This window comes from Mus pahari, chromosome 5 (assembly GCF_900095145.1).
Source record: "Mus pahari chromosome 5, PAHARI_EIJ_v1.1, whole genome shotgun sequence".
Lineage (NCBI taxonomy): Eukaryota > Metazoa > Chordata > Mammalia > Rodentia > Muridae > Mus > Mus pahari.
The window spans coordinates 31,682,423-31,709,492 of record NC_034594.1 but is presented as its reverse complement, the minus strand read 5'-3'; the positions used below and the strand labels follow the sequence as shown (position 1 = coordinate 31,709,492).

The following is a 27,070-nucleotide window of genomic DNA, read 5'->3' as shown; positions in this document are numbered from 1 at the left end:
AATAAAATAAAATAAAATAAAATATAATAAAATTATCTGATACTCGTATTTGGCCAATGATTCAAGAAGTCACTGCTTTTTTCAAGTTTATGGCTAATTAAGACAACCAGCTAAACCCGATAAAGTCAGCCCACTGAAAAACATGAGTTAAACTGCTGGGTTTACCTATATCTAATTTCAACTAAAAAAAAAAAATTGCTTTAAGAAAGCTGGCCTCCTTAATGGATGTGCAAAGACAATTTTATTCAATCCATGACCAAAAAGACAACAAAAACCATTTAGCTTGGTGGAGTACAGGCTGAAGAGAGAGTACTCATGAAAATGGTCTTACTTCTATTGGTGTTTAGTTTTGTTTAGCCATTGCCACCAACAAAGCTAGTGCCTGAAGAGAGCAACCATGCCTCTGCAGAAGCTGCAGTAGGGGACATGACTGTTTTCTTCCCACTCACATGAAGGATGGCCACTGTCGTTTGATAGAGCACTGTATCTAAAGTTGACTTTGAACTGTGCCATATGTAAAACAGTGGAAGACTTCCAGCCATACAGGAGAGTGCCAATATGTCCCGGGACAGAAACATTCCTACATCAAGAAGGTGCCCCCCACCCCCATAAGTATGCATCTTTCCAGTGACATGCAGCACTTGGGCACTGGTTACAGAGCATTACTCAAGTGACTACTCCTCACCTTGCCCAAAAAGCATTCTAGTCCTGATGCTTGGGTGGATCTCTTGGTTTTTGTTTACAAAATCCATTTTGCAAAAGTGACTTTCCATTTCACCTTCAGCAAGATGCACGAAGTCCTTCAGAGTAACAGGTTTCTAATTAGAGAAATACCCACTTTCTATCAGTAGGGCTCAACAAATGTGATGCTCTTTCTTGCATTTCCCTAGAAATACAGCATATGAAGGAACAGTAGCAGGAAGGAATCACAGATGGGAAGAAAAATGTCGCCAGAGAGAAATTCGTGTTTATACTGTGCTCATCTGCAAAAAGACAAAATGTAGTTAGGTTCATTACATGGACTTTATGACATGTGATTCATGTATTTCACACCATTGCCCTCCCTAGAATAGAGAGCAGGAGAATGCTCCCTACAGCGAACCACCACCATGGAACCGGAAGGGCTACTATGTCCTATCATTCTTCCGGAACTAATCTGGGCCTTTTACACCACCTAAACTGATGGATTATTACTGTCTGGCCTCCTGGATTAATTTTGTGACTCATCCCAGACACACTATATAAAGCTTTCTGCTGTTATGCAAGTCTGGGGACAGCAGCACAGCAAATCAGCTCATTCAAAACGGGTGTGAGGAAATGCTGAGCCATGTGCCAGGGGGAGAGGGGGAGAGGGGGGAGGGGAAGGGGGGAGAGGGGAATGATGACCTTCCCTTAAAGGCCACTGAGTAAGCAAAATAAGCAAGGCCGGTGTTTCAGACGTGGGCCAGTAAATCAGAAGTCAAATCACTGTCAAGCGCCTCGCTCCCTCCCCAGGCTGCGAGCTGCCCTGGGTACAGGAGTCAGCAAACTGCTCTTCAGAGAACACTGGCCTGCCCCTGACTCTGACTTCCACCTTGGTGCAGTTCCGGATGTCTTAGAGATGGCTCTGTTCCTCGGCCGCTCTGAAGGCATTTGTGGCACAACTGTTGCAGGGTATGGGCATGTGTGTGCTACTGGCATCAGGGATTCTAGAGAGTAGAGGCCAGGGTGCTGCTAAATGTCCTTCAGGGTTTAGGACAGCACCACAGTGGAGAATTCTACAGCCCTGAGTGCCCCAACACAACACACCGCTCGACTGCAGAGCCTCTCTTGAGTTTTAGGAAAGCTATTTTAGACTGAAAAGCGTGTTGAAGGGTTTGCCTCCAGCTGCAGTCTGGCCGATGGCACCAATCTATCCTTAAAATGGTGTGCTGCAGAAGCAGGGGAGAGGGGAGAGAGAGAGAGGAAGACAACCTGCACCCATATCCTCTCACTGTGTGACTGGCTTACTAACCTCTGTTAACCTCAAGTTCTTCATTCGCTAAGCTGGCTAACTGTGCCTAACACATAGGTTCTGGTCAAAGTAGAAAGTCTGAAAGCACATATAAAATGTCCAATACAACAGAAGAAAACTAGTAGACACTCTGTTAGTATGAGCTCTGGGCAAAGGCCTCTAGGAAAGTAGGCTACGTCTATTCCAGTCCATAGGGACTTGTTTGGAAATGTTAGACTAAACAAATACCCAGGTCCCATTACAGAGAGCAGCACCAGCATACTGGCCCTCGTACACAATTCCTCAGGAGCCTGAGAGCCAAGGCTGGACCAACCATCAACCCTGACTACCTTTTTAGTCCACGGGCCACCTCCACCTCAGAGCACACAACTAATTCCATTTGCTTGTTTTGTGACAGAGTATGTAGCCCTGCATGGGCTCCACTAGGAGACCTTCCTGTCTCAGCCTCCTGACGGCTTGGATTAGAGACAGAGCCATCTCACTTAGCTCACATGCTGTAATTCCAACAGCAAATGTTAGACAGAAGTCAAGAATAAGCTTGAGGACAGAGCACGTCATGGTGGCCTTACGGTCGGTCACTTGACAGGCCGATCTCATTCTTCCCTGGTCTAAGCAGAGCAGGGCCCCTGCTAGAGCCCCTGAGATTGTTAGGGGTTCTACTGTGATGAGTGGACATTTACTACATACTAATTTATTGTATCTGTATATCTTTAAGTATATCTTTATTACATAGATTAAACAAAAAACCCACTGGAACGTAATAGCTACAGGGGGTGTCCAAAGACTACAAACCCGTTTCCTGGAATTTGTTTGAGGGTGTCAAAAGGCCCCACAATATCACCTTCCAGCATACCAAAAGCAGTGCTCTTTGCACAAACGGAGGAACTAACAGCTTAGTTCTCTGGTCACAGACAACAATGGTGATGACAGTTGGAACGCCACATGCCAAGTTCCAGTCACAGGCTCCTCACCCAGCACTGCCTTCACCTTAACAGATGCAAACAGATTCTGCCTGGTGCATGGGAGAAGCTTGACAGGCACGACCTATCAAGGGTGGCGGCGGCAATGGCGAGGTGACTTTCTGAGCAAGGGTTGTAAAAGCTCACACCCTGTGTTCTGGACCCTCTGATCTATTTTACATTTTCTGAATCAGGCTTTGCCATTACTCCATTTTGGTTCCATGGACCAAAGCCTCATTTTTATCAAGAAAAGAGCTATTCTGTGATCACACTAGCAATGCTTAAGAGTCAGTCAGAAAGCTAGGAGAAGGCGTTCTCTAAGATTTTTAGTGTGAATAGTGAGGTGAAGAACACAGTCAAAGTCACACGGGAAAACACCCATCGCTGAGCTGACATCCTAGCATGCCCCAGCACGGGAACATGTGTGCATGAAGCTTTACCCACCCATTCCCAAGCCTCTCTCCCAGCCCCTCCTCTGACCTTCCCTCTCCTTCCTGAACACGTTTGTGTTATGCACAGAGCACATGGTGATGAAGAAAGGCCTGCGATAGCTACGGGAGTTATTTTTGAAAGCGTTAGGCAAGCTTTGAAAAATGAACTGGGTTGAATCCATGTGGAAAAGAGCTTAAAATTAGACTGCATCAGCGAGACTCCAGTCACCCAAACAAAAGCCGTGGGATGAAGGGTCTCAGGCTGAAAGGCGAGTGGTACTATTTAATCTGCTGAGAAACATTCTCCCAAAGGAAGATTTTTCTTCTGCAAGCACGTATTTCTGTTTAGAAAGGGAGACACAGTAATTCACTATCTGAGCCGTTCATTCTGCCCAAGTCCTTGACAGCGTCAGAAGCTGGCAGAATGAGTTTGTTCTGAGATAGAACACAAGCAGAACTGTTTAACACTGCTCGGTAGTGCGCAGTCAATGTAACCGACAGGCGGTCAGCTTTTCCTAAGATAAATCCTTCACTGAGGGCCCAGCCAGAAACAGCAGCCACAGGAAAATGTCTACCCCTGAGAACAACCTTGACCCCTTAGTGTGTGAGCTGTCTGCCTCAAAGCAGACAGCAATGTGAACTGCTAGGGATAAAATCCTGCTGATCAAACAGGTAGCTTACACACAAGCTTATCTCTAAAAAAAATTAAAATAAAATAAAAAGAAAAGAAAGGCCTTTTCTGCCTCAGGCTTCCCCAAGGTGGAAATACCCCGCTACAGAACTCACCATACTGTCAAACTCAGAGCCCACTATCCGGGACATCTCATCAAACTCCTCTGGAGACATGGGAAGCAGGTTGTCTGTGGTCTGAAGTCTAGAAGGGTGGCTGGAACAGAGAGGGGAAAGGACAGGGTCAACACCTGAGTAACGTAGGCTGAGACGCTTTCTCTATCTGAGACTGGGGGATCACTTCGTAGTCTTATTTCAGAAAAGTGTACACTTTATAAAACGTAACTCACAGAGTACAGCTCACGGGAGGTTTATGTCCCCAGCCCGGCCCCTTGGGTTACGCTAGACTTTAGAGACAAGCAGTCGCCAGACTGAAGCCTACACCATGGCTGCCTGGGGAGCCTCGCTGTGAACGTGCGCGGTGGCATCCTGAGGTGGTGGACTCTCGAGGCTCACCCTGGACAGAAAAGCACCAGGAGATGTCTGGGGATTCCCTCTTCCCTACCTTGAGGTCTATGCAGATAAGGCTGCTCCACAGGGTTCTACATGAAGGCTACATCCATTCACCCCCAGACAGTGCCGCAAGCAAATAACTGACAATGACTTTTCCAACACTTTCTACCTTCTATGGAATGAAACGACAGAATCAAAGCAGGTGGAGAAAATGGACCCCAGTTCCGACTTTGGCCTTCGCTTGAAAAGAACTGCTTTCCCACTCAATGAGTTTTGGTTTTTCTTTTTTATTTGTGCTTTTGTTTTTTTCAGAGTGTCAGTTTGGGGAGTCCTCACATACAACTTTGTTTCATTTTTGTTTATTGTGAGTTTGGCTGGCGGGTTGTTGCTGCTGGTATTTTTTATCTTATGGCAATAAAATGCCAGTAAGCATTGACACCAGGACTAGTTATGATCTTTCCAGAATGTCCAACTGTGGTGGCAACATCAGTTACATTGGAAAAGCAAGCCATGAGCCATGAGCCAGTGCAATCAATGGACCCCAGCCAGGGACGGGGCTGGCCTGCTGTTCTGAACAAGCCAGTCTTCTGTGCTCACTTACACTTCAGACACAGAAATCAACTCAGTCTTGATGTATCCAGTTCTCTTGGGGTCGTCAAGCTCCATCGGTTCTGGTGCTACAAGCAAGCATACCGTGTACACTTCACATTAGCAGAAGTCACATGGGAATAGAACAGTCGCTCTGAGGGATCAACTCGGATTTGCTTGACAGTTTAATGTCCTGGGATTCTGTGGGGTCATGACCTTCCTGCTTAAGTCAACTGGAATCCTAGTGGGAACGGAGAAACCACCAGGAAAGAGCTAGGAGTCTAGCTACTTCCCTCTTCCCAAGGCTTGAAATCCTACAAGGTGAATAAAGCCCCAAGTGTGCAAAGGTCTCTCTGGTCTAGCTGATGGAGTACGCCCGGCGCTGGGGCTGGCCTAAAGGCATCCTCGCTGCAGGGTTAAAGTACCGAGAGCGAGACTTCGGATTCCAAAAGGCTATTCTATTAGCTTTGTGGCAAAGCTGGAGGGATCTAACTTGAACTTTTCCAAATGTAATCCCACTATGACCTGGGAAGCAGACTTGTACCCTAAGAGGAGGCTTCCTGTTTGTGTCGACACTAACAACAACAGGTTCCCACAAGTAACTGAGCCTGCCTGAGTGGGCCACTCACTGATCCTGCACCTCAGTTCCCTTCACTTTAACCCAAGCAGGCTAGAAGAAATAGGTTAGCCTTGCATCCTCCCCTTTATTCCATTTATATGGAAGAAGGAATAACAAATATACAAGACCAGAAACAAACTTTTCTAATATCCTTAAAACAGAAATACGTATTCGTCTCTTAATAGCCACATTAGGCCAATCAATGCATTTCACCTCTATTGCGTTTATGCTACGTTTTAAAAAGCCTGCTTCATTAATTCAAGAGAACGATAGTTTGATAATGCTATGTGGTGGCATTTGTGCCACTACAATCCGCCCATAGCATAGCGAGGACCAATGTCTGGGAGCCATGGAGCACCGGGAAAGGCCTTGATGCACTCTCCCTCACAGGTGCCGCAAACCGCTCAGCACTCACCTTCCTTTGGTCTGGAATAGTACTTCCCGAAGGCATGGTCTTTGTCAATATTGGGGTACAGGTACTTCAGGGGGTTCTCTGGTATATTCTCGGCAGCCATGACTTTGTAGTTGCGAATAATATCTGGGAAGGTAACAGCTGAAAGTTCTTTTTTCGTGTAGGGCTCGACAGCATGGAAGTCGGGTTCTACAGGGAGGAAACCAGTGAGGTCCAGTGAGTACCAGGTGCCCCAGAGAGAGAGCACTAAAGCAAGGTGGACACAGCCCGGGGGAATCAGAGAGTCTGCTGCACTTTTAAAGGCATCACACTCCCACTCTAAAAGGAGGAAAAACAAACGCTGTCTCCACTGTTTAGGAACAACATTCTTGTGGGTCTTCATCTCGTAGATATCCAAACCCCTTCAGGGGCTAACTCTAGCCCAAACCATCTCTAAAAGCTTTCATCCTTAGCAAAGCAAAGCCTGTCTGCAGATAGATAATCAATCTCTCTCTCTCTCTCCCTCTCTCTCTCTCTCTCTCTCTCTCTCTCTCTCTCTCTCTCTCTCACACACACACACACACACACACACACACACACAGTCATTAGGCTCAGGCTACAGATCAAGTCATTAAAGATGGGCTTGCTTTCTCCTTTTCCTTTCAGACAGAAAATCCCTATTTTATTAAAACAAGCAATTCTTGAAACAAAACCAGGATGCTGTGTGCTGTTCTTCCCTCTAGCCCTCCAGGGAATATGCTGTGTCTCAGTTCTCTCCTGTCTGGAGCCTGGATCCTCACCTCTGGGTGTGCACTACTCCTCCGAGCTTGGGTTCTCCCTCTCCCTCTCCCCCACCCCCACCGCAACCCAGCTCTTCCCCCCTAACTACCCTACAGCCTAAATCCCTGTAGCTGGTGCCGCCCTGCCCTGCTTGAGCTTTCCTGGCTGCAGAGTGCTTTCCCCTTTGATCAGTTTCTCAGCCCCATCCATCTCTCAGGGGATGTGAACCGCCAGGAAAAAAGAAACCAGGCAGACCTCAGCGCCCACTGCCTGCATCAGGCCCTGATTCCAGGCCGCCTGTTTCATTGGAAAAGATCACAAGACTATTCTTTCTGAATCTATCCAAAGAAAACAGAAAGTCCTAGGCCATTCAGCTTTCCTTATGGTTCTCCAAGCAAGCCTTAAGCAACTATCAGTTTGTTAAATTACTCTTCCCAAATGTTCTGTTCAACCTGTATAGTACCGTGGTTTTGGAGTGCTTTAGTCACTTGGTTAACTAGAAAACTAATACACGGCAGAGATGAAGGTACAGCTCCTCTGCTTGAAGGTGGATGGAGCTGCACCTCGCCCTAGCAGTCCCTGCTAGCAGTGTGTGGAGGGATCTGCAGGGATACATCTCACAAAGCCTGTCCTCACACGGGCACTCCAGTCTAGAATGGGTTGAGTCTGAAGTCGTACACTGTGGGAAATGTGATCCTTTCCAACAACTGGGAGCAGACAGGATTGATTCACATCCTTGATCTGCAGGCAGTAAGCCTGAGAGAAAGGAAAAACTTGGCCTTGCTTTGAAATGCATCATTTCCACAACACATTTCCGGGCAGCATATCGCCAGTGTTCACACCGCTTTAGGTCTCTATGGAGAGCCAGGTTGTGTAATTATAGGATATGCTACTTCCGTTCCAAAGCTATTCCAACGGGCTGCTCCTCGGCGGCAGATTACAGACACATGTGGCAAGGTGGCATGCAGGAGATACTTCACTTACCCCCTCCGTTTTGGGACCGTTCCACCCATGTGAACGTGATGGCCCCTTCCCGGGAGCTCTCACTGAACCTGAGCAGGAATGTCCCTGGCTGCTGATCCTTGAGCAGAGCGCGTTCTCGATCCTTGCTGATGAAGCCCATAATGCACCTGGGTATTAAAGAGATTAATGAAGACGCTTTGTGTTTCACTCGTGATTTTAATTTTCCATTTTGACTTTCAGTCTAAGAAAACAGCTGCCACCTGACAAGAGAACATACCATGAAAACGAATGCTTTCAAAATGTTTAACTGGCACTTAAAGGGAGCGTCTCGCTTACAGATACACATGCTAAGTAAGAATCAAGATGAACGCAGCATGGCGTGTGGCTCGGTAAACAGGCCATGCGTCTTCTGCTGTTACTTGCTGACTTTAAATACCATGACAACGTCTGCATCTTGTACTGGAGATGCAGCCTCAGATAACAGATTTCAGACACCATCACTTCTGGTCAACTGACAGGTACCACTGAGGTATCAGTTGATACCTGGAATGAATGAGCTAAACACTTTCTCTTTCTCTCTCTCTTTCCTTCTGTCTTCCTTCCTTCTTCCCTTCCCTTCCCTTCCCTTCTCTTCTCTCCTTCTTTCCTTCCTTCCTTCCTTCCTTCCTTCCTTCCTCCCTTCCTTCCTTCCTTCCTTCCTTCCTTCTTCCCAACAAAAAAGACGGAGTCTCACTGACAGCCTTGGCTGCCTGGAACTTGCTGTGCTATGAGCAGAGACCAGCCTGCCTCTGCCTCAGCCTTCTGCTGAGGTTAAAGGTCTGCACTGCCCTACCTGGTGGTTTCTGATTCTTAACTAGGGCAGTACAGTAAATACTGACAATGTTTATGGGAATGAATAAATACATTAATGACACTAAGAGGTCTTTGTTTTTAATTTAGCTTTTGAATATATAGATATAAATAGAGATTTAGATATCCTAAGACATGCTTAATCTCCTGAGGGTGTCCTTTCAAGGAGCCTTATACCAGGTAAGTGTGCATCTCTGAGCAAGACAAAAACCCTGCCAAATCCTGAAGGCCAGCCCGTACTCTGTCCCAGCCTTAAGAGCACTCAGTGACCCTTACCCATCATTCCAGAGGCACAACAGGTGCTTCTTAATAAGCTCGAGGATGGTGTCAATCCAAGGCCAGAAGGAAAAATTTTTATCATTGATATTTTCCTGCAAGTATACAAATGCACAATTGGTTAACCAAAGCACTGCTTTGCCCTGCCCCTCCAAAGAGACCCCAGATCAGGCAAGAGTGGCAGTCATTCCTGAGTGGAGATGCCTGGCTGGCTCCCCCCACCCCCACCCCCGGCCCCAGCCCTCTTTCCCGAGAGCAGCACCCAGCAAAGATGACTTCCCAGGTGACTGGAAACCAAGAGTGTGCTCACTGCAGCAGAAGCCAGTGTGAGCTGCTCTGCTCCAGCTGGCGCCACCCTGTGCAAGGTGCCCTCGAGCTGGGGGCAGCTCTGCACAACCGCACGGCACACGGTTCACACGGCCTTAGCCAGAACCCCGCTGATTAAGAGGCTGGTGTGAGGGATGTGGAAGAATGTTATCACTCAGGCAGGTGCTTCCTGCCTGGCTCTGCTCGCAGACCAACCTCCCGCCCTGCAGGAAGGTAAACAACTTGTCCTGGTGGGAGTGTGTGTGTAGGGGGGGAACAGATGGACACGCCAGAGTAAGCAGCCGGTGGAGTGCCACAGTGAGAACTAGGAGAGCTCCCAGAGTGGGAAGCACTCGGACTCAGGATGTAAACCCCAGGGAGGACCCACCTTACAAAATCTTGTCCATGGAATAAGACCATCGGGGCCAGCATTAGGGCCTAGAAACAAACACAAAAACCAACAAACAAACAAACAAAAATCACCTTTTTACCAAACAGAAATTGATCTGCTGCTCTAGTTGGACTGAGAGCTCTTGTATCTGCTGCAAAGGTGACTACATCAGAGGTGATATTCTCTGGTATATTAACTTGAAATGGGCCAGCAATTACACAGACTCAGAGGGCCAGCAAGCAGTTTAAAACCTACGAGTGAGTGGTGGTTCTGTTTCACCACCACCCCCGCCAACTTTTTTTTTTTTTTTTTTTTTTTTTTTTTTGAGACAGGGTTTCTTTGTGTAGCCCTGGCTGTCCTGGAACTCACTCTGTAGACCAGGCTGGCCTCGAACTCAGAAATCCGCCTGCCTCTGCTTCCCTAGTGCTGGGATTAAAGGCGTGTGCCACCATTATTTTCTTAGTCAGGGTCTCCCCGTGTAGCTCAGTCAGGCCTCAAACTCATTGCTCCCCATCCTTGTCTCTGAGACCACCAGCCTGAGGTGACAGATGTGCACCGCCACGCTGCTGTCTGTTGGTTCCAACAGCATGAAGGAATGCATGGGGGATTACTGAGATCGGATTATGAAAAGTGCAGAGGAGCATTAAGCCAGCCATCTGGTGCCTCTTAGCTCCTTTTCCCAGAGAGCAGGCAGAGCTCTATAAACCCACCCCCAAGACACGCCCTTCCAGGCTGATCTGACTTTGGCATGATCCCTGTCTCCCTGAAGGCTCTGGGGAGAAGCCCTCCTTGTCTCTACTCAGCACCACTTCCCACTGTTCCTCTGCCTACATGAAGTCCCTCCCCACCAAAGGCCTACAGATCAAATGTGCAGTTCCAAATAAGGCCGAGACCACCTCCGGGGGATTTTATAAGCTCCCTGTACTTAGGTATTTCCCTCAGCCTTCTCAAAAATTGGACAGTGGTTCAAACTGATACAAACCATAAACATAATTAGCCATATGAATTAACACAGCATGTGGTCTGAGCTGTTTAAAGGAAACCACTGATAAGCTACAACAAGCAGGAAAAAAAAAATCCTTGTATGTCATCAACTGTGGATACAGAACAAGGCCCTAGTCCCTTGTGAATGTGCACATGTGAGTGACGACCCTTCCAGGGACATTCAGTTAAGTAAGACCCACTTCGTCTACCGTCTGCATCACCCTGCTACACAGACAGCAAACCTGCAACAACGGTATTGATGGAATTTTAAAGGCATGCTTCAGCTACTCCGGTTCATTGGGAGGTCTGTCGGTGATAAGGGAGGCTTTGACTTTTCACTGTAGAAAGTGAGTCTTCTGACATTAGCCACTGAGAGAGAACTATCTGCCACGGTCCAGGCTGCCTGATCAGACAAAACCGTGGCTCTGCCTCCCGCAACAAGGGCCCAGCTGGCACAAGACCCTGGGGACTTTAAGCCTGGAACTTGATTATGTAAGGGACTTTCCTCTTTTAGTTCTAAGGATGTTAAGAGCTCGTCTCGCTCATCGATATCTTATTTCAGGCTCATAATCTAAAAATTTCCCTTTAAGATCCTGGCTCAGACATATCAGTGTAAGAGAATAAGGGTCATTGTTCCTTTACCAGAACTCAATGGTGTTTTCAAAGCCTTCATCTCACTTGGCTACAATCAGCTGTAGTTAAGAAACTAACTGATTTTTAGCACTCTTGTACCTCTAAGAAACAGACTAAGGGATAACTGAAGGAGAAGGCTGACTTGTGGGTGCCATGTCCAACCATACCCAGCAGCTTCTCTCCCAGCATGCTCAGTTGGTCTGCGTTCAGACCTCTCTTGGTGACTGATGAAAACTGCCAACTCAACACCTCTGAGAGCTGGGACCACCTCGCACACGGGGGGTTCAGGAAGAAGGAGAGATTCTGCAGAGAAAACACCCAGAAGCTGGAGTTACGAAGGAGCCACCTGCCCCAGACACAGCCTGCCCCAGAGCTCACTGCCGGCTTGTGACACACAGGCAGTCACAGCCGGGGATGAGAATCCTCAGAAATTAGCAGGTTCATGCTGTGAGTCTATTTATTTATAACTCCAAAATCAATACTTGAGGCAAGTTTGTGGTCCTAGATTGATGTTCCTTCCCGGCTAAGATAGAACAAAACATCCTAGCTTTTTGTTGCAGCTCACAATTATCTTGGCCTCTCTGTTTTTCACATTTTTGTCATTTTTGTTAGTGACTTCATTGTTTAAAATGGTGCTAGCCATGGGGGGGGGGGGTGCATCATGGAGAGCGCATGTTAGATAAGCTTCACTCAGGCACGTGTTACAGTGTAACAAGTCGCCAGATAGACCAGATAAGGTGCCTTTAAAAAGAAACACACTCAAGTTACCTATAGATGGGCTGCCAAGAATGCGGCGGTGCGACTCAAGGGTTACAGAAACTGAGCTCTACATTTTCCCCTGGGAGCAATGATTCTGTATTTGATTAACCAGAGCTCCTGACTACTTTACAGAACGCAGTATTTCCTAATGAGAACCAACGGACCAGTCTGCAGCGCCTTCCTGCTCTAAGAAAATGCATGCCTATTTAACAAGTGCATACATTTTAAAACAAGCAACACAGAAAGACTCCCTCCCTCTACAGCCAGAAAAATAAAGCCATCGACTGCCTGAGTTCATCCACACGGAAGGAAAAATCACTGTTCCTGTGCCCAGCACATACGTGTGACGATTTTCCCATCACACAAGGTCCTCATGGGTGCCCTGGGGCTTGGGACTATCTTCCCCAACACCTGGTGATGGGAGCAGGCAGGCAGGCAGGCAGGCAGGCAGCAGCAGCAGCAGCAGCAGCAGCAGCAGCAGCAGCAGCAGCTGCCTTGGTTAACTGTACTAAAGCACATGTGTTTTCCGTACCCTGGGCTCTGTTACCAGCATGTTGTACCACAGGATAGATGCCCAGCCACTGGGGAGTTGGCTGACGTTGGAGATCACCACGACAGGAAGAGAGGTGGTCTGAAAGTGAACAAAGACCTTGAAATCATCTGACTCTCCCTTCTAGTAGCTAAACACTCAACAGTGGCTAGCACAATCAGAACATTTCTTTTGCAAAATTTTAAGGTTAATTCAAGTCTCCAGCTTCCTAGATCATTAAGGTCAACATAGTATTCTCTGGAAAAGATCACTTTGGGGACAAAAGAGATGGTTCAGTAGTTAAGGGCACTGCCTGATCTTCCAGGGGGCCCAAGTTTGATTCCTAACACCGACATGGTGGCTTATAGCTGTCTGTAACTTGGGTCCCAGGGGATCTGATGGCCTCTTCTGGCCTCTGCAGGCACCACACATACATGTGGAGTACAGACATACATGCAGATAAAACATTCATACACAGAAAAATTTAAAAATATTAATAATTTTAAAGAGATCATTTTTTTTAACAATTAGGTAAATAAGTCTGAAATAAGAACTGAAAAATAAGCCTTTGTGCAAGTAAAGATAACGTGTCTTCTCCCTTAGGAAGCTGCAAATCTTACCTCCAGGTCAATCACCAAGCCTGGCTGGCACAACTGGGTTTCAAAGCTAAGAGAGTGAAGTTCTTCGGTGACAATGAGAGGCCCCTTCCAAAAGGAAAAGAAAATAGCTCTCAAAACCCAAATAGGTTATAGAGATCCTAAAATCAGCTGTGATCCAGAACCTGGGCTTCAGAACTCGCTAATACCCCAGATTTTACTCTCCCGGGCGTCTTGGTGTTCCCTCAAAGGCGTTTGTAATTATGGCAAGGATTATGTGTTCAGAGACAGAAACACCAGTGGGAAAGTGGCAACTACAAGTGGGTTTATCCATGAGCTATGACCCCTTGACCTCCAGCCATCTGCCTGCTCCCACAGACTACACACCTTACAGGGGCAGTGGAGGGGGGGTAGTCTTAATAGTCAGAGCCTCTCCTGAAAGTGCTAACCCACAAATGTTTGGCCCTAAGTGCTTTGGTTTGTTAGAAAGAGATAGTTTCAAAGTGACTTCCACACACAGCTCTTCTGTGTCACACCATCTTGGAACTATAGAGATAGCTGCTAGACCTAGAAGGTGACAAAGACAGAGGAGACTGTATCTGTGCTGCACAGACCAGCATTTGTCTTGTAGCTGCAGTGACCTCCAGTGGTTGTGATATGGAATGACAGCCAACAACGTGTGCTCCAAGGACAATTTCAAACCAACCCAGGCCCAGACTAACCCTCTGTTCATCTCTCATCCCCCTCTTTTCTTCTCCCAACACCCCTCTCTCTGAGAAAGGGTTTCTCTGTGTTACAGCCCTGGTTGTCCTGGAACTCTGTAGGTCAGGCTGCCACTGTCTCCCAACTGCTGGGATTAAAGGCCTGCACTACCATGCCCAACCATTTCTCATGTTTCAATCGCCATGAACAGAACTTCTAAGGCCCAGGTTGTAAAACAGGATCTATGACCGAGCAATGCTACGGTGTAGGAGCTGCAATGGCAGGGAACCGTCGCCATCGCTAGATCTTCAGACTCAGTCACTGTGCTGGCTAACTTTATGTCAACCCGACACAAGCAAGAGTTATCCGAGAGGAAGGTACCTCAGTTCAGGCAGTGCCCCTGTAAGGTTCAGCTATATGGCATTTTCTTAATTAGTGATTGATGGGGAGGGTTCAGCCCTCTGTGGGTGGTGGTGCCATCCCTGGACTGGCCTCTATAAGACAGCAGGCTGAGCAAACTAGAGGAAGCAAGCCAGTAAGCAGCACCCCTCCGGGGGCTTCTGCATCATTTCCTGTGAAGTGAAAATTCTGAAATTTTGGTTTCTTAAAAAAAAAAGACAGAAATATTCTGAGTATGTTTTCATTTTAACCCCAGGTGTGGGGATACCTGGCTGCTTTGGACTGTCCGCAGCAGCTGACTGACGCAGCAGCTGACTGTCGTGCCTCCTGCTCTAGCAGAGGCACAATTCTGCCAGCTATAGATAGTCTCTGCAATCGTGTGACATTTGAAATTCTGGAAGTTTCGGAGAGTATATAAATGCTAGGGCACTGAGGAGCCTCTAATCAGCGGGAAGTGGTGTCTAACAATAACATCACTCTCTTTTCAACCCCGACTTCATTCTGGGATCTCTTTCCTTTCCTCTCAATCCTTTTGTTTTTTTCTCTCTTATCTAGTGTTGGGGGGTTGAAAGGGTGAGGTAAAAAAGGGTGGAAGAAAAAAAACCCACAAAGTAGCAAAATCCAGATGTCCTCCTGCCTCTGTGTTCCTCCCTGCTTGAGTTCCTGTCCGGACTGCCTTCAGAGATAGACAATGTGGAGGTTGAGTCAGTTAAACCCTTTCCTCCCCAGTCTGCTTTTGTTCCCAGTGTTTCCGTGCAGCAGTAGAAACCCTAACCCAGGCAGTCACCTTCAGCCTCTCCAGCTCTGCTGTGCATGCTGAGGGAAACCATGCTAACTTCCGGGCCTTCGTTTCTTTACCCAGGTGAACACACCCCATCTGGTTGGCTCTCTTTGTTGGGTCTCTGTTGGCCAATGAGACCATGGGTTAAGCTGCCTTTCAACCGGGAAGTCCACAGGAGAGCGTTTTTATCATCCCCACAGATACCCCGAGCAAGCCCTCTTCCACACCAGGTCCCAGGACGCTGATGCGTCCTCTAGGAACAGAACTGTTCTGTTAGGACCCGCTAGCCACCCACAGATGCTCACCTCGTTAGTTCTGTTCCCAGCATTCTTCTGTTCCTTCAGTTGCTGTAGAAGAAGAAACCAAATGGCAAGTTAATCGTTAGAGTTGATGTGTTTATCCACAGATCAGTTCCTAGAAAGAAAGGTGTGACAACCTCCTAGGAACAAGAGGGGAAAGCGCCTCTTGCCAAAGCCCGGCAGAGTGTGGGTGCTCTGAGGGAGGGGATGCCCCAGAACCAATGCTCGCTCCTTCTGCATGCAATGGTGCACCAAGCACCTTCAGCAGCGATTTCATGGCCCCAGGCACACGAAACAGCTTCTTGTTGGTCTCTGCAGTCTTCCAGGCACAGGCTCAGCGCACCAGGTTGACCTAGCCTCCCAGTTCAGGTTTCAATCCTTGAGATTTAAAGGGCCAACCTGGACACTCTCAGACTTCCAAGCTGAATGGAGGCTCTCGCCTCACATGTCGCTCCCAAGCTATGAAGTCCGTAGCTCACAAGCTGGTACCCGGTGAAAAGGTACCATTAACCCTCTCCCTTCAGACTCGGCCCCAACACTGGGTTTATGATACTGGGTTTATGGAGACCAGAGGAAAGTACCACCCTTCTACCCAATGGAATGAGACCTCCTTCTCTTGCAACATTCGTGGTCAAGCTGCTACACACTTGGAAGGCAGGAGAAGTGAAGACTGAACTTGGGAATGGTTCCCTTAGAATGCTGCTGGAACCTTAGGGGCTGCTCGCAGAGGAGGCGGCAAGTGCTTATATAATTTATGCACATGCAAGTTTATAAAGCACTCTAGTGAGGTCTGTACAGCCCCTGTTAAAACATACAGCAAGGAGACTCGGGATATGAAGAAGGGACCAGCATCCCACAGCCGGGAAAGTCTCGGGGCCAATACTATAAGACTTCCAAAGGACCAGAGACAGCATCAATCAAGACAGCCAACTGCTCTACCTACCAGGTGTCGGAACTCAGCCGCCAGACTTCCGTTGGTGGATTCTTCCATGTTCATCACTTTTGTGTGCGTACCCAAGATGTTGAACTTCCGAAACCTATACAACGCAAGACAAAAATCCTTAAAATGCTTCAGACTACTAGACAAACAGGAGAGCAAAGCAGGGGGCAGAGGCTAAACCTACCCTTTCACTGTGTTTTTCTCGTTCACATCTCTGTAAAAGATACGTAAATTTGAAGTAAGATTTAATAGATACAAAATAGACGCACATGATTACACAGTCATATAAATAAAAGAGGAGATGAATACGTTGGCTGTGGGAGGGGGGCACTGTAGTTACTTCCTAGCTCACTGCCCCTGTGGCTTACGCTTCGACACCCAGAAGACCGAGGCAGAAGTTCCAGGCTGGAGCATGCTGCAGAGTAAGACTGGTCTCATAAACGCACATAAAGCATGTACAAAGTAATAGGGGCTCATCCTCACTGTGGTCCCTGTCCCTTCAATCACTTGTTCCTTCCCACCTGTACTGGCTGGTTTTGTGTGACTAAGACAAATTGGTACCAGCATAGTGAGGTATTCCTGTGACAACCTGACCATGTTTTGGGGAGGACTGTGGAAGGACTTTGGAACTTTAGGATAGAAGATCCATTCGGTGTTAAGAGCTCTGTGGGATGTTATATAGGAGCTTGGAAGATAATGTTGGGAACAGTGCAGAAGATGGAGGCCTGGCTTGTGAAACTTTAGAGGGAAGATTAAAGACTCCTTTCGGGGTCATTGCTATTTTGATTGTGAAGATTCTGTGGTTCTGGTTAGCTGGGGCTGAAGAATCAGCTGTGATTAACAAGATACCAGAACCACTAAAGTGAAACCTTTGTATCACTGGGACTATTGATGCTGGTTAGCTGGAGCTAAGAAATTAGCAGTGATTAAGAAGAGACCAGCATCATTGAGGTGAAATCTTCTGGGAAATGTTTTCTGAGAGCACAGAGGCTGTGTTCCAGAGATAACCAAGGTTGTACCTTGTGCTGTGGCTGGACTTGGTAATGTGTAAGAGTTACCCAGGTGGTACTGGCTTGAAGGCATGAAGGGGTCATGAAGAGCAGCTGAGGTTCGGCACTGTGAGAGGTCATGGAAGGCCATTGGTGAAGGTGCAGCCTCAGTAGCAATTGATGGCCCAGGACTGAAGGGGTCATGCAAAGGAGTTGAGGCTTAGCACCACGAAGAGAGCCTGTGAGGGGCTATTGGTTGAGGCCTAGTTACAGCAGCGTTTTGGAGATGCCAGAACGACCACCAAGAACAGCAGCAGCATTGGAGTACAGGCTCTAGAGCCTAGAGGACGAGGTGTGTGCTACAAAGGGCAGGGCTGGAGAAATGACCCAAGCCCTTGGAGGAGCCCAGAAGATCATGACTGGATCCCAGACATTGGACAGTTGGGAGTTTGATTTTGATTTTGATTGTGACTGTGCCCTGATGTTTTTCCCTCTTGAAGGAAGCATTTTAGTGGAGCCCACAGTTAAGAGACTTTTAATTGTAAAAAGACTTTGGATTTTAAAAGAAATTGGATATTTTAAGGNGATTGAAATTTTAAGAATTTGCAAAGACTGTGGGACTTTTAAAGTTATTTAGATCTTGGGGATGAATAAGAAAGTAAGGGTTGAGGCTTACTAGTGATGTGTTTGTGTGTCAGGTTGACAAGGGATCAATTGTACTGGCTGGTTTTGTGTCAACTTGACACAAGCTGGAGTTATCACAGAGAAAGAAGCTTCAGTTGAGGAAATGCCTCCATGAGAGTCAGCTGTAAGGTGTTTTCTCAATTAGTGATCAAGGGGGAAGGACCCCTTGTGGGTGGTGCCATCCCTGGGCTGGGAGTCCTGGGTTCTATAAGAAAGCAAGCTGAGCAAGCCAGGGNAAGCAAGCCAGTAAGTAACATCCCTCCATGGCCTCTGCATCAGCTCCTGCTCCCTGACCTGCTTGAGTTCCAGTCCTGCATCCTTTGGTGATCAACAGCAATGTGTAAGTGTAAACTGAATAAACCCTTTACTCCCCAACTGCTTCTTGGTCATGATGTTTGTACAGGAATAGAAACCCTGACTAAGACACCACCCACGGCAATGAGATGAAGTAACACTGAATGTCATGGTTGGTAAGCCACCAGCCTGGCATTTCTCCCTCACACAGCCTGCTGCCAGCTCTACACTACGGGGGACTGTGAGGTGTAAATGGTTAACAGGTGTAAGGAGCTCAGTCAACTACATGGCCCCTGCCTCAGCACTAGTGACCCACAGACAGCAATGCTCGGTTGCCCCAGGAACAAGAGGACATCACAAAGCCACTAAGCTTTATTTCATCCCCTGTCGTCTGGGGTGATTTTGAGAAAATAACAAGACAGTGTCTTTCCCATTCTTTTTCCTTCAGTGTTGGCAACTAAACATGAGAGAATGCAGCAGGCTCCACTGGGCCTCACACCCACCCCTGTCGATCCCCCTCACGACTGCCCCAGATGTCTCTAACCTCACTCCAGGAACACCCTCCCCCCCTGGCTACAGATGTACAAGCCTGGATCTTTGAGTGTGTTGCACTAAGGGCATCTTCTCTGGGGCTGGCCTGAGAGATGTAATGTGTGAAACCCAACTGCTTTAAGACTTGATGAAGGCAATCTCCTTTCCTCTGTTCGTTCTTTGGTTTATTCTAGTCTAGAGAGCACATGTTCTAGGCAAAGCTCCCAAGCCTCGGAGAGAAGCCAGTTACTGAAGTCTGCCAGGGTTGGCTCTGGGTAGCCCATTAGGTGCCTCTCCTCGAAGGCCATGGCCTCAGGACCTACAGTGCAGCCCTGGTCCTGGGAAGAATCTCCAGTGTGCTTATTTGATGGAGAGGTAAACAAAACCAGCATTTTAAATAGCATCTTAGATAAGATTACAGAAATCTTACTTGTCAAATGAGACTTTCACTTTCAAGTTATAGTTCAGCTCTTGCAACTTCACCAACAGCCTGGAGAGAAAAATAACAGTCGTTACCTTAACCAAAGCTACTGACCAAAATTTATTTATTATGCAGATTCCCCAACTGTGTACATTTATATAAACCACTCTCCCCACTTCTAGATTATGGTTGTTAAGATGAACTGACAAGTTTATATAGCTTTTTGGCTTTTTCTTCTTATGTACATTTGCGGAATCAGTTCCTAGCTGGCAATGCTGGGACAATTCTAGCATTAAGCTCTCACAGAACACAGCACTGAGTTTACACTCTAATCGGACATTAGCACAAACAGCTGCTTTTCTATATAACCCGTCAACATAGTTTTAATCAAAATTTCCACTTCTGATCGATACTCTATGGGCAAAAAAAGTGAATATCACTCTTTACAAAACTTATATTTAATTCCCTGTGCTGTAGGGAGAAAATACAAAGTGCCACCAAGAAATTAAATTACAACTACTGCCCATAATCAGAAAACATCAGGATGGCACCAGGGATGTAGGAAGAGAGTGTAGAAAGGACTCCGTGTGCCTCTGCTCTGACAGCTAGAGACCTGGGGAGGAGCAGGTGAGGGGAGTGGCCTTCCTCTTTCCTGTGCATTATGAACTCTAGCCTCCACTGGTATTTATGTGTGTCATAGGGCTGCTTGGCAGAGAAACCGCGTCCATGGACCCACAGCAGCACCCGGCAGAGTACAAGCCCGGCTCTTCCAGGCCGCTCGGCTCCTGAGCAGTAATTACTGAATGCAGCCACGCCCTAGAACACAGCGAAGCACCCCCAGAGCATCCTACCACTGTAGCAAGGACAGAAGCAGGCTGCGTGCAAACGCAATCCTAGTTTTAACAACTGAAATGCTGTAAGCCATACGTTTATGTGCATGCACCTAAGTGTGAAACATGAACACGTGTGTATAAAATCCCGGGAGGATAGATATGGGTTAGTTACTGCAGATGTCCACAGATACTTAGATCACAGAACACTGGTACAGTCTGGTGAAAGATATGAATTCTCTCACCAGAAAAAAAAATGTATACACTACAATCTACACTCACACACTACTTCAGTGTCTGTCTAGGACTCATAAAGCTCTATCATGAGCCTGTGCACCTCTGGGGAAGGCTGCTTGGAACTTTGTCTATAAACATTTCTGAAATTCGAAGAGAGGACACTCTGGCCAGCTTGAGTGTCTGTTCCTCAATTCGCTCTGCCTTGCAAAGGACCGTTAGAGTACATTCCTAAAGCTGGCCACCAAGGTCTACTCCCTTATTTGGCCACTTCCCCCTCCTGAGGCCAACTAGCAAGATCCAGCTATCTAAGTATTGAAGTCAAGTCCAGCAATTAAAAGCCCCTTTGGCTCACCTAATTAACATGTCCAATTAAAATTAAACACCTCATCCTAACATGGGGGCTCCCCCTTTACCTTATAAGCAGCCATTTTTCTACGGGTCACGTGTGCCTCCTCTCTGTCCAGAGACAGTTCTTTGTCCCAATCTGGTGCAAATACCCCTTCCCCCTCTCCTTTTTTCCCCCTTCTCCCCTCTCTCTCCTTCTCTCCCCCCTCCCTCCTCCTCTATATCCTGTCTTTGTTCCTTATCCCTGTCCTCTGTCCCTCTGGTACAAATACATTTTTGTTGTGCTGAGAATTTGGTCATGGGGTTCTTGATCTGACTTTGGGGTTCCCTACACTGAGATCCTTTTACTATAAAAATATCCTATATTTACAGTGAGAAAAAAGAGGCACACGTGTACCTCGGTGCTAGTCAGCCTCAGGAGGGGGAAGTGACCAAATAAGGGAGTAGACCTTGGTGGCCAGCTTTAGGAATGTACTCTAATAGTCTTTTGCAAGGCAGAGTGAACTGAGCAAGAGAGCAAAGTCTACCAGGCTGGCCTCGAACTCAGAAATCCGCCTGCCTCTGCCTCTCAAGTACTGGGATTAAAGACGTGCACCACCACCTCCCGGCTGATTTATTCATTTTTATGTATATATGAGTACACTGTAGCTGTCTTCCTACACACCAGAAGAGGGCGTCAGATCTCATTACAGATGGTTCTGAGCCACCATGTGCTTGCTGGGAATTGAACTCAGGACCTCTAGAAAAGCAGTCAGTGCTCTTAACCGCTGAGCCATCTCACAAGCCCTATAACCGTTTTATAAAAGCAAATTAAAGGGCTAGATGTATTCCAGCACTTGGAAAGCTGAGCCAGGAGTATTATAAATTTGAAGCAAGTTGGGATGAAAAAAAAGTGGGGGAGGATTAAAGGCAGGAATTCTGGGACAGGCAGCATATGGAACTCTATGCTCGTTACCTCAGCTTGACAGTGAACTGTACCCCAGTCTTCAAGACCAGGGGCCTCTGCGGGTGAGTCGGCATGCATGGCTGTCGTTCTACCACGAAGGAGCTGTCAGTGACCCGGAAACACAGATAAATTAGCGTTCACATCACAGTTAACACAGTAAAAAAATGAATTAGTGACTTCTCCCTACAGAGACAATAGACGGAAAACTTGAAAGACTATAAAAACATTGGAGCATTGAGTAATATTTTGAGAGTCTGACAAACTGGGTAGAAGTAATGTCAGCTGCAAGTGTAGAGTGGCCTACGGGTCACTGTGGAAAAGGAGGCCTGACGGTGTCGCTGAAGACCCCACGCGGTTACCAGGTAATGAAGGACCAGACCAAAATCCTGCTGTGGGTCTCAGAGCCTAGCGGGGAAGGCTGAGAAAGGCTGATGGGAGGCAGGGTATGAGAGCATGGTGCAGGCTCAGGCCACCATACTGGGAGAGGAGGGCAGGCATCTGACGTCAGACTTGTTGGGCCTGGCACACACTGGCTAAGGGGCAGAAAGAGTAAGAACTACTATACTGTTCCTAGGAAACCAAAAGGATGGAAGCGGCACGGGCATACGCAAGGGATGCACACAGAATCAAGTGCCACTGAAAACCGATAAGCCCGTTATGATGGGAATTGGTTCTAATGCTTTGAATTGCTTCGGTTCCCTAATCAGTAATCTAAGTATCCAGACACTGAAAGTCCTTGCCCTCAATTGGTTTTTGATTAATCAATAAAATGCCAGCGGCCAATGGCTGGGCAAAGGGAGACGGGGCGGAAACCCTTTATTTGCACAGGCTAGGCTGCAGGGGGCTGGAGAAACAGATTGGTCGTGACTCGGGGAGAGAGACGATCAGATTTAGAGCTGCAGAGGGAAGATCATCCGAAAGGTAGGAGCAAAGAAAAGACAGCCCCCGAAAGGGCCGCCCAGAAGCATCGTGGGCAGCAAAGACCAAAGGGGCCTCACAGAAGGGAACAGGACAGCAAAGTTAAAGGTAGATTTAGAAGATGTTGAGCCAGGAGTCAGCCAACGGAGGATGAGAACTGCCCAGCCCTTGAGCAGCCGAGGCATTTCAAAAATAAGCTAATATGTGTGTGTGTGTGTGTGTGTGTGTGTGTGTGTGTGTGCGCGCGCGCACGCGCGCGCGTGTGCGTGCGCATGTGCGTGTTTCATTCGGGAATCCGAAGAGTTCCTGGGCAGGTGTCTGGAAGCACACGGCCCGACCCGCTGCCGAGAGCCAAAGCGGAGTAGCCAAACCACGCTCCACCATCATCAAACCCTTCCAAACTGTCCAAATGACCACAGATGGCCTTCTGGATAGTCCGTCTGCCTGGCCTTACCTCTGAATGAGCTGCTGGAAGAGGAGGAAGGTGCGATCTGACAACACCTGCTTGTTTTTTGTAATCGGGTCGGGCTCATAGGTGAATTTCTGTTCCAACTCCTCCAGCTTTTTAAGCTGCTGACGGACCTGCTGCAGGCTCTCTGCAACAATGGTGAACCTGGGAAGGTACAGGACAGGGCATCTCCGTGAGCAACAGTCCCAAAACACGCTAGATGAGAGAATCACAGAATCTCCACATGCTATGGGCACCACATGGGATTTCACTTCACCCTCAAGGAGAAACGGAGACCTGTGGCAGCATTAAGCTCAGGTACTTATAGAAAACACTTTGCACACCCTGAAGAATTCCAATATGGCCAAAGGCCTCTCTCTGCCCAGTTCTGAGAGCTATTATCCTGGTTGTTTTTTGTTTTTTGTTTTTTGTTTGTTTGTTTGTTTGTTTTTTGTCAACTTGACACAAGCTATAGTTTTCTGGGAAAAGGAACCTCAACTGAAAAAGTGCCTCCGTCAGACTGAGCCAAGTCTGTGAGCATTTTTTAAATTAGTGACTGATGTGAGAGGGCCCAGCCCATTGTGGTTGGTGGCTCCTCTGAGCAGGCTCACCTGAGGTGTATAAGAAAGCAGGCTGAGCAAACCAGGGGGGAGCAATCCAGTAAGCAGCACTTCCTTATGTCTTCTGCTTCATGTCCTGCTTTCAGGTTCCTGGTTTAAGTTCCTGCCCTGACATCCCTCAGTGATGGAGTGTAACCTCCAAGTCTTAAGCGGAAATAAACCCTTTCCTCCCCACGTTGCTTTTGGTCATCATGCTTTATCTGAGCAACAGAAACCCTAACTGAGATACAAAGCAAGGCAATCGGGGCAGGGCTCCAGGTGATCTGAGACTTTCAGGAATCTGAGGTTTCAAAAGGAAAGGGCACAGAAGACAGGCAGGAGACCCGCAAAGCACATGTCTTCAGGTGACTCAGACATAGACACAGGCGGCACCGGGGAGCCATCGAAGGTTCTGTGTAAGGACAGTACAGCCACTGCAAGGCCTCTTAGAGACACTGTGAGGGACTGGGATTGGGGCAGCCTGGAAGAAACAGGCGAGCCACCTGGACTACAGTAACTCTCTAGCAACAAACTCATTTCTGTTCTGTCCTCCAGGCTGCGGCCTGCGACCCTTCTGAGTAAACAAGGGAGCAGGGAAAATGGAGCCCCTGGGGAAGATGCAAGCATGCTTTTGCTCTCCGGTGCCAGTTGAGTGCATGAAGGCAGTTCAAGAAAGGGCTTGATCTTCCACAGTGAGCGGCAGCGGCTCTTGCTGCCGCCCGTGTCTCCCTTCTGCCTCCTGTCCAGCCAGTCAGCAGGCCGCTTCTGTGTCTCCACCACATGAATTGCTTGCTGGAAAGAATTCCTTCCCATTTTCCTAAAGTCCCCCCCTCCCTTCACCCTCAGCAGTGTGAAGTTCTTGAGGAGAAAGCCTCCCAATTCAGTCTTTTTTCAGTGTCGAAGTCCCAGAAAAGTGTTTGCCATTCAGCCAACATTCACAGATTATTTCGGAGATGGATGACTGAATGAATGGACCATAAGAAACAAGTAATTCATTTAAGCCTGGATTTCTTTTTTTTTTTTTTTTTTTTGACACAGGGTTTCCTCTGTGTAGCCTTGGCTGTCCTGAAACTCACTCTATAGACCCAGAGACCAGGCTGGCCTCGAACTCACAGAGTTTCTGCTTCCTGAGTGCTGGGATTAAAGGCATGCGGCACCACTGCCTGAATAGATATTTTGCTTTTAATAAATATCAGGTCTCAAATTGGTCAGTGGGCTCAGTTACTACTATTCATTTGAGGTTTTGTGTGGTCAAAATCAGGCAATCAAGCAGACATAGCTGCACATGATGGCAGCCACAGGGACCACTGTGTTTTCCAAATGCTCTCGGGGAGAAGCTGAGCTCTCAGCGAGAGGCTGAGCTCTTGGCGAGAAGCTGAGCACGTCCAGATCTCCAGTGCAGTGTTGACCTGAGCCCATTTGACCACCAGCCCCAAGGCACTCTCCATGACTGTCTGTGGTCCACACATGAGCAGCCAATATTCCACTCCAGGAAAACCTTACCAGCTTTGCAGCTGATCCAGGCAGGCGTTGGGCGGTCCCCCAATGCAGGCGCTCTGCTGCCTTCGCTTCCACTCCACGAGCTCGTCATTAATCAGAGTGTTCTGAGTGAGCTCGATGGAATTCAGCAACTCTCTGATCTTGTGAATTATCTCCTAAAGGGAGAAGAAGAACAAGGTGGAATAAACTCATGTGTAACTACTGAACATCAAGAGGGTTTTTTGTTTGTTCGTTTGTTTTAGACAAACAAAGCGCATATCTCTTCCCATTTTGCTGGAGTTCTAAGCAAAGTGTTTAGAGACCTAATTTTTCCAGGCCCATGAGCTGGCTCCACAGGTAGTGGTGCTCGCCGAGCCCAAGCTGGATTCCCAGGAGTCACATAGCTGTCTCCTGCTCTCCGCCCTCCCACACAAAGTAAACAATAATTAAAGCCCACAACTATGCTCCACGACTGGGAGACGGTCGCTACCTTTCTCTTATTGTCAAGCATTAAAAACATCTTATGGAGCAGCAGCTGTTCCTGTTTCTGGTCGCTCTTCGCCACACCATTGGTTTCACTTTCTGTGAATGAAGGAACGAACAGGGAGTGAGTCTAAAACGTGCAAAGAAGATAAATCCAACTAAAACCGAGGTTCACACAAACTTGGGTGAGACATGATAAAAATGCCAAGGCTGATGTTAACTGTAAACTTGACAGAATCTAAAATCACTGGGTGACAGGCTCCTGGCGTGCCTGGGAGGGGTTACCTTGATGACAGTGAGTGATGTGGGAAAGCCCACCTTGGCTGAGGGCATGACCAGTCCCTGGACAAGGATCCCGGACTATACAATGGAAAGAGGGAGCCTAACTACCGTGCGTGCATTTGTGTCTCTCTGCTTCCTGTTTGTGGATGTAGTGTGGGCAGCTGTTTCAAGCCGACGACTCCACAGTGATGCACTGTACCTGGAACTGTAGCTATAGCTCCCTTAAGCTGCTTTTGTCCGAGTACTTTCTCACAGCAACAGGGAAAGGAATGAAGATAGAGTTTACCAATATATATCCTAAAAAACAGTTAAGTGTATCCACGCTTAAACCAAGTGCCAGCAAGCATGAATTGGCATAGTACCATCTACTATTTAAGTCGCTGACCGAGTTTCGATTAAATGAACACAAGAAAGTGCAAAGTGTTCACGTGAGTATGTACAGAGCCTGACTATGGCCTTGAGGGAGGAGACACACCAGGAAGTAGAAGCTGAGGCTCTTTCTCCTCATACATCTCCAAGCTACACTAATAATCTCTCATTGTTGACCAAGTCATTCTTAGGGCCTGGCGTTCTATAGGTGGCCTTCTGGAAGCATTTTAGTTGTAATTATCATTAAAAAAACAAACAAACAAAACAAGCAGCAACAATAAAACACAGTGCTGCAGCCACATCATGGATGTTAGGACATAGAAACTCCAATTGTGTACCATTCTGTCTTTCCCAACAAATACTTTGTTCTCCTCCCTTGAAGACATCTGCCAATGACTGGAAACAATTTTGATTGTCACTACTGGAGGTTGGAGGGTAGTGCCATGAGCCTCACACTGTGAGGCACCAGACAGTGCTGTAAAGGAAAATGTGTGGCCCAAACCATCAGCAGAACTGAGTGCTTGAAACATACTGACCGAGGTCATCATGAAGTGCAAAGCAGTCAATCGATCTGAAAATATCTGATGTTTACTAATGTACACAAGGAAAAAAAGCAGCCACGGTGTACTGTCTTACCTCTGTTCTGTGATGTTTTGCATTTAAAGTCATATTCATCTTGTAAATCTTCTAGGGTCTTGATTTCATGTTCTATGCACTGCAGATAAAGATATAAGTAAGTTTTCTAATACCCTGAAAGATGGACCATCCTTACAGAACTCCAATCTTTTACACAAAATATTTCAATAATAAGAATGTAAGAATATTTTTCAGAGGGTGGAACAAAATTGTGGCTTCCAGCTAAGAG

At 47.4% G+C, this 27,070-nt stretch overlaps 1 protein-coding gene across 1 annotated transcript in view; it reads right to left on the bottom strand.

The window, feature by feature from the left end:
• Positions 1 to 40: 40 nt before the first annotated feature.
• Positions 41 to 27,070, bottom strand: part of Stat1 (signal transducer and activator of transcription 1) — a 40,593-nt gene continuing 13,563 nt past the window's right edge. Inside the window, exons 7-25 of the mRNA XM_021197215.2 lie at positions 26,842 to 26,920; positions 25,562 to 25,653; positions 25,096 to 25,247; positions 23,000 to 23,158; positions 21,637 to 21,729; positions 19,279 to 19,338; positions 16,535 to 16,564; positions 16,354 to 16,447; positions 15,417 to 15,458; positions 13,254 to 13,337; positions 12,637 to 12,735; positions 11,513 to 11,648; positions 9,726 to 9,775; positions 9,032 to 9,126; positions 7,928 to 8,073; positions 6,188 to 6,373; positions 5,167 to 5,242; positions 4,170 to 4,269; positions 41 to 983 (exon numbers count right to left, since the gene is read on the bottom strand). Coding sequence (XP_021052874.1) covers positions 969 to 983; positions 4,170 to 4,269; positions 5,167 to 5,242; positions 6,188 to 6,373; positions 7,928 to 8,073; positions 9,032 to 9,126; positions 9,726 to 9,775; positions 11,513 to 11,648; positions 12,637 to 12,735; positions 13,254 to 13,337; positions 15,417 to 15,458; positions 16,354 to 16,447; positions 16,535 to 16,564; positions 19,279 to 19,338; positions 21,637 to 21,729; positions 23,000 to 23,158; positions 25,096 to 25,247; positions 25,562 to 25,653; positions 26,842 to 26,920 — 1,788 coding nt within the window. The 3' untranslated portion in view covers positions 41 to 968. The remainder of the gene's footprint in view (positions 984 to 4,169; positions 4,270 to 5,166; positions 5,243 to 6,187; positions 6,374 to 7,927; positions 8,074 to 9,031; positions 9,127 to 9,725; positions 9,776 to 11,512; positions 11,649 to 12,636; positions 12,736 to 13,253; positions 13,338 to 15,416; positions 15,459 to 16,353; positions 16,448 to 16,534; positions 16,565 to 19,278; positions 19,339 to 21,636; positions 21,730 to 22,999; positions 23,159 to 25,095; positions 25,248 to 25,561; positions 25,654 to 26,841; positions 26,921 to 27,070) is intronic.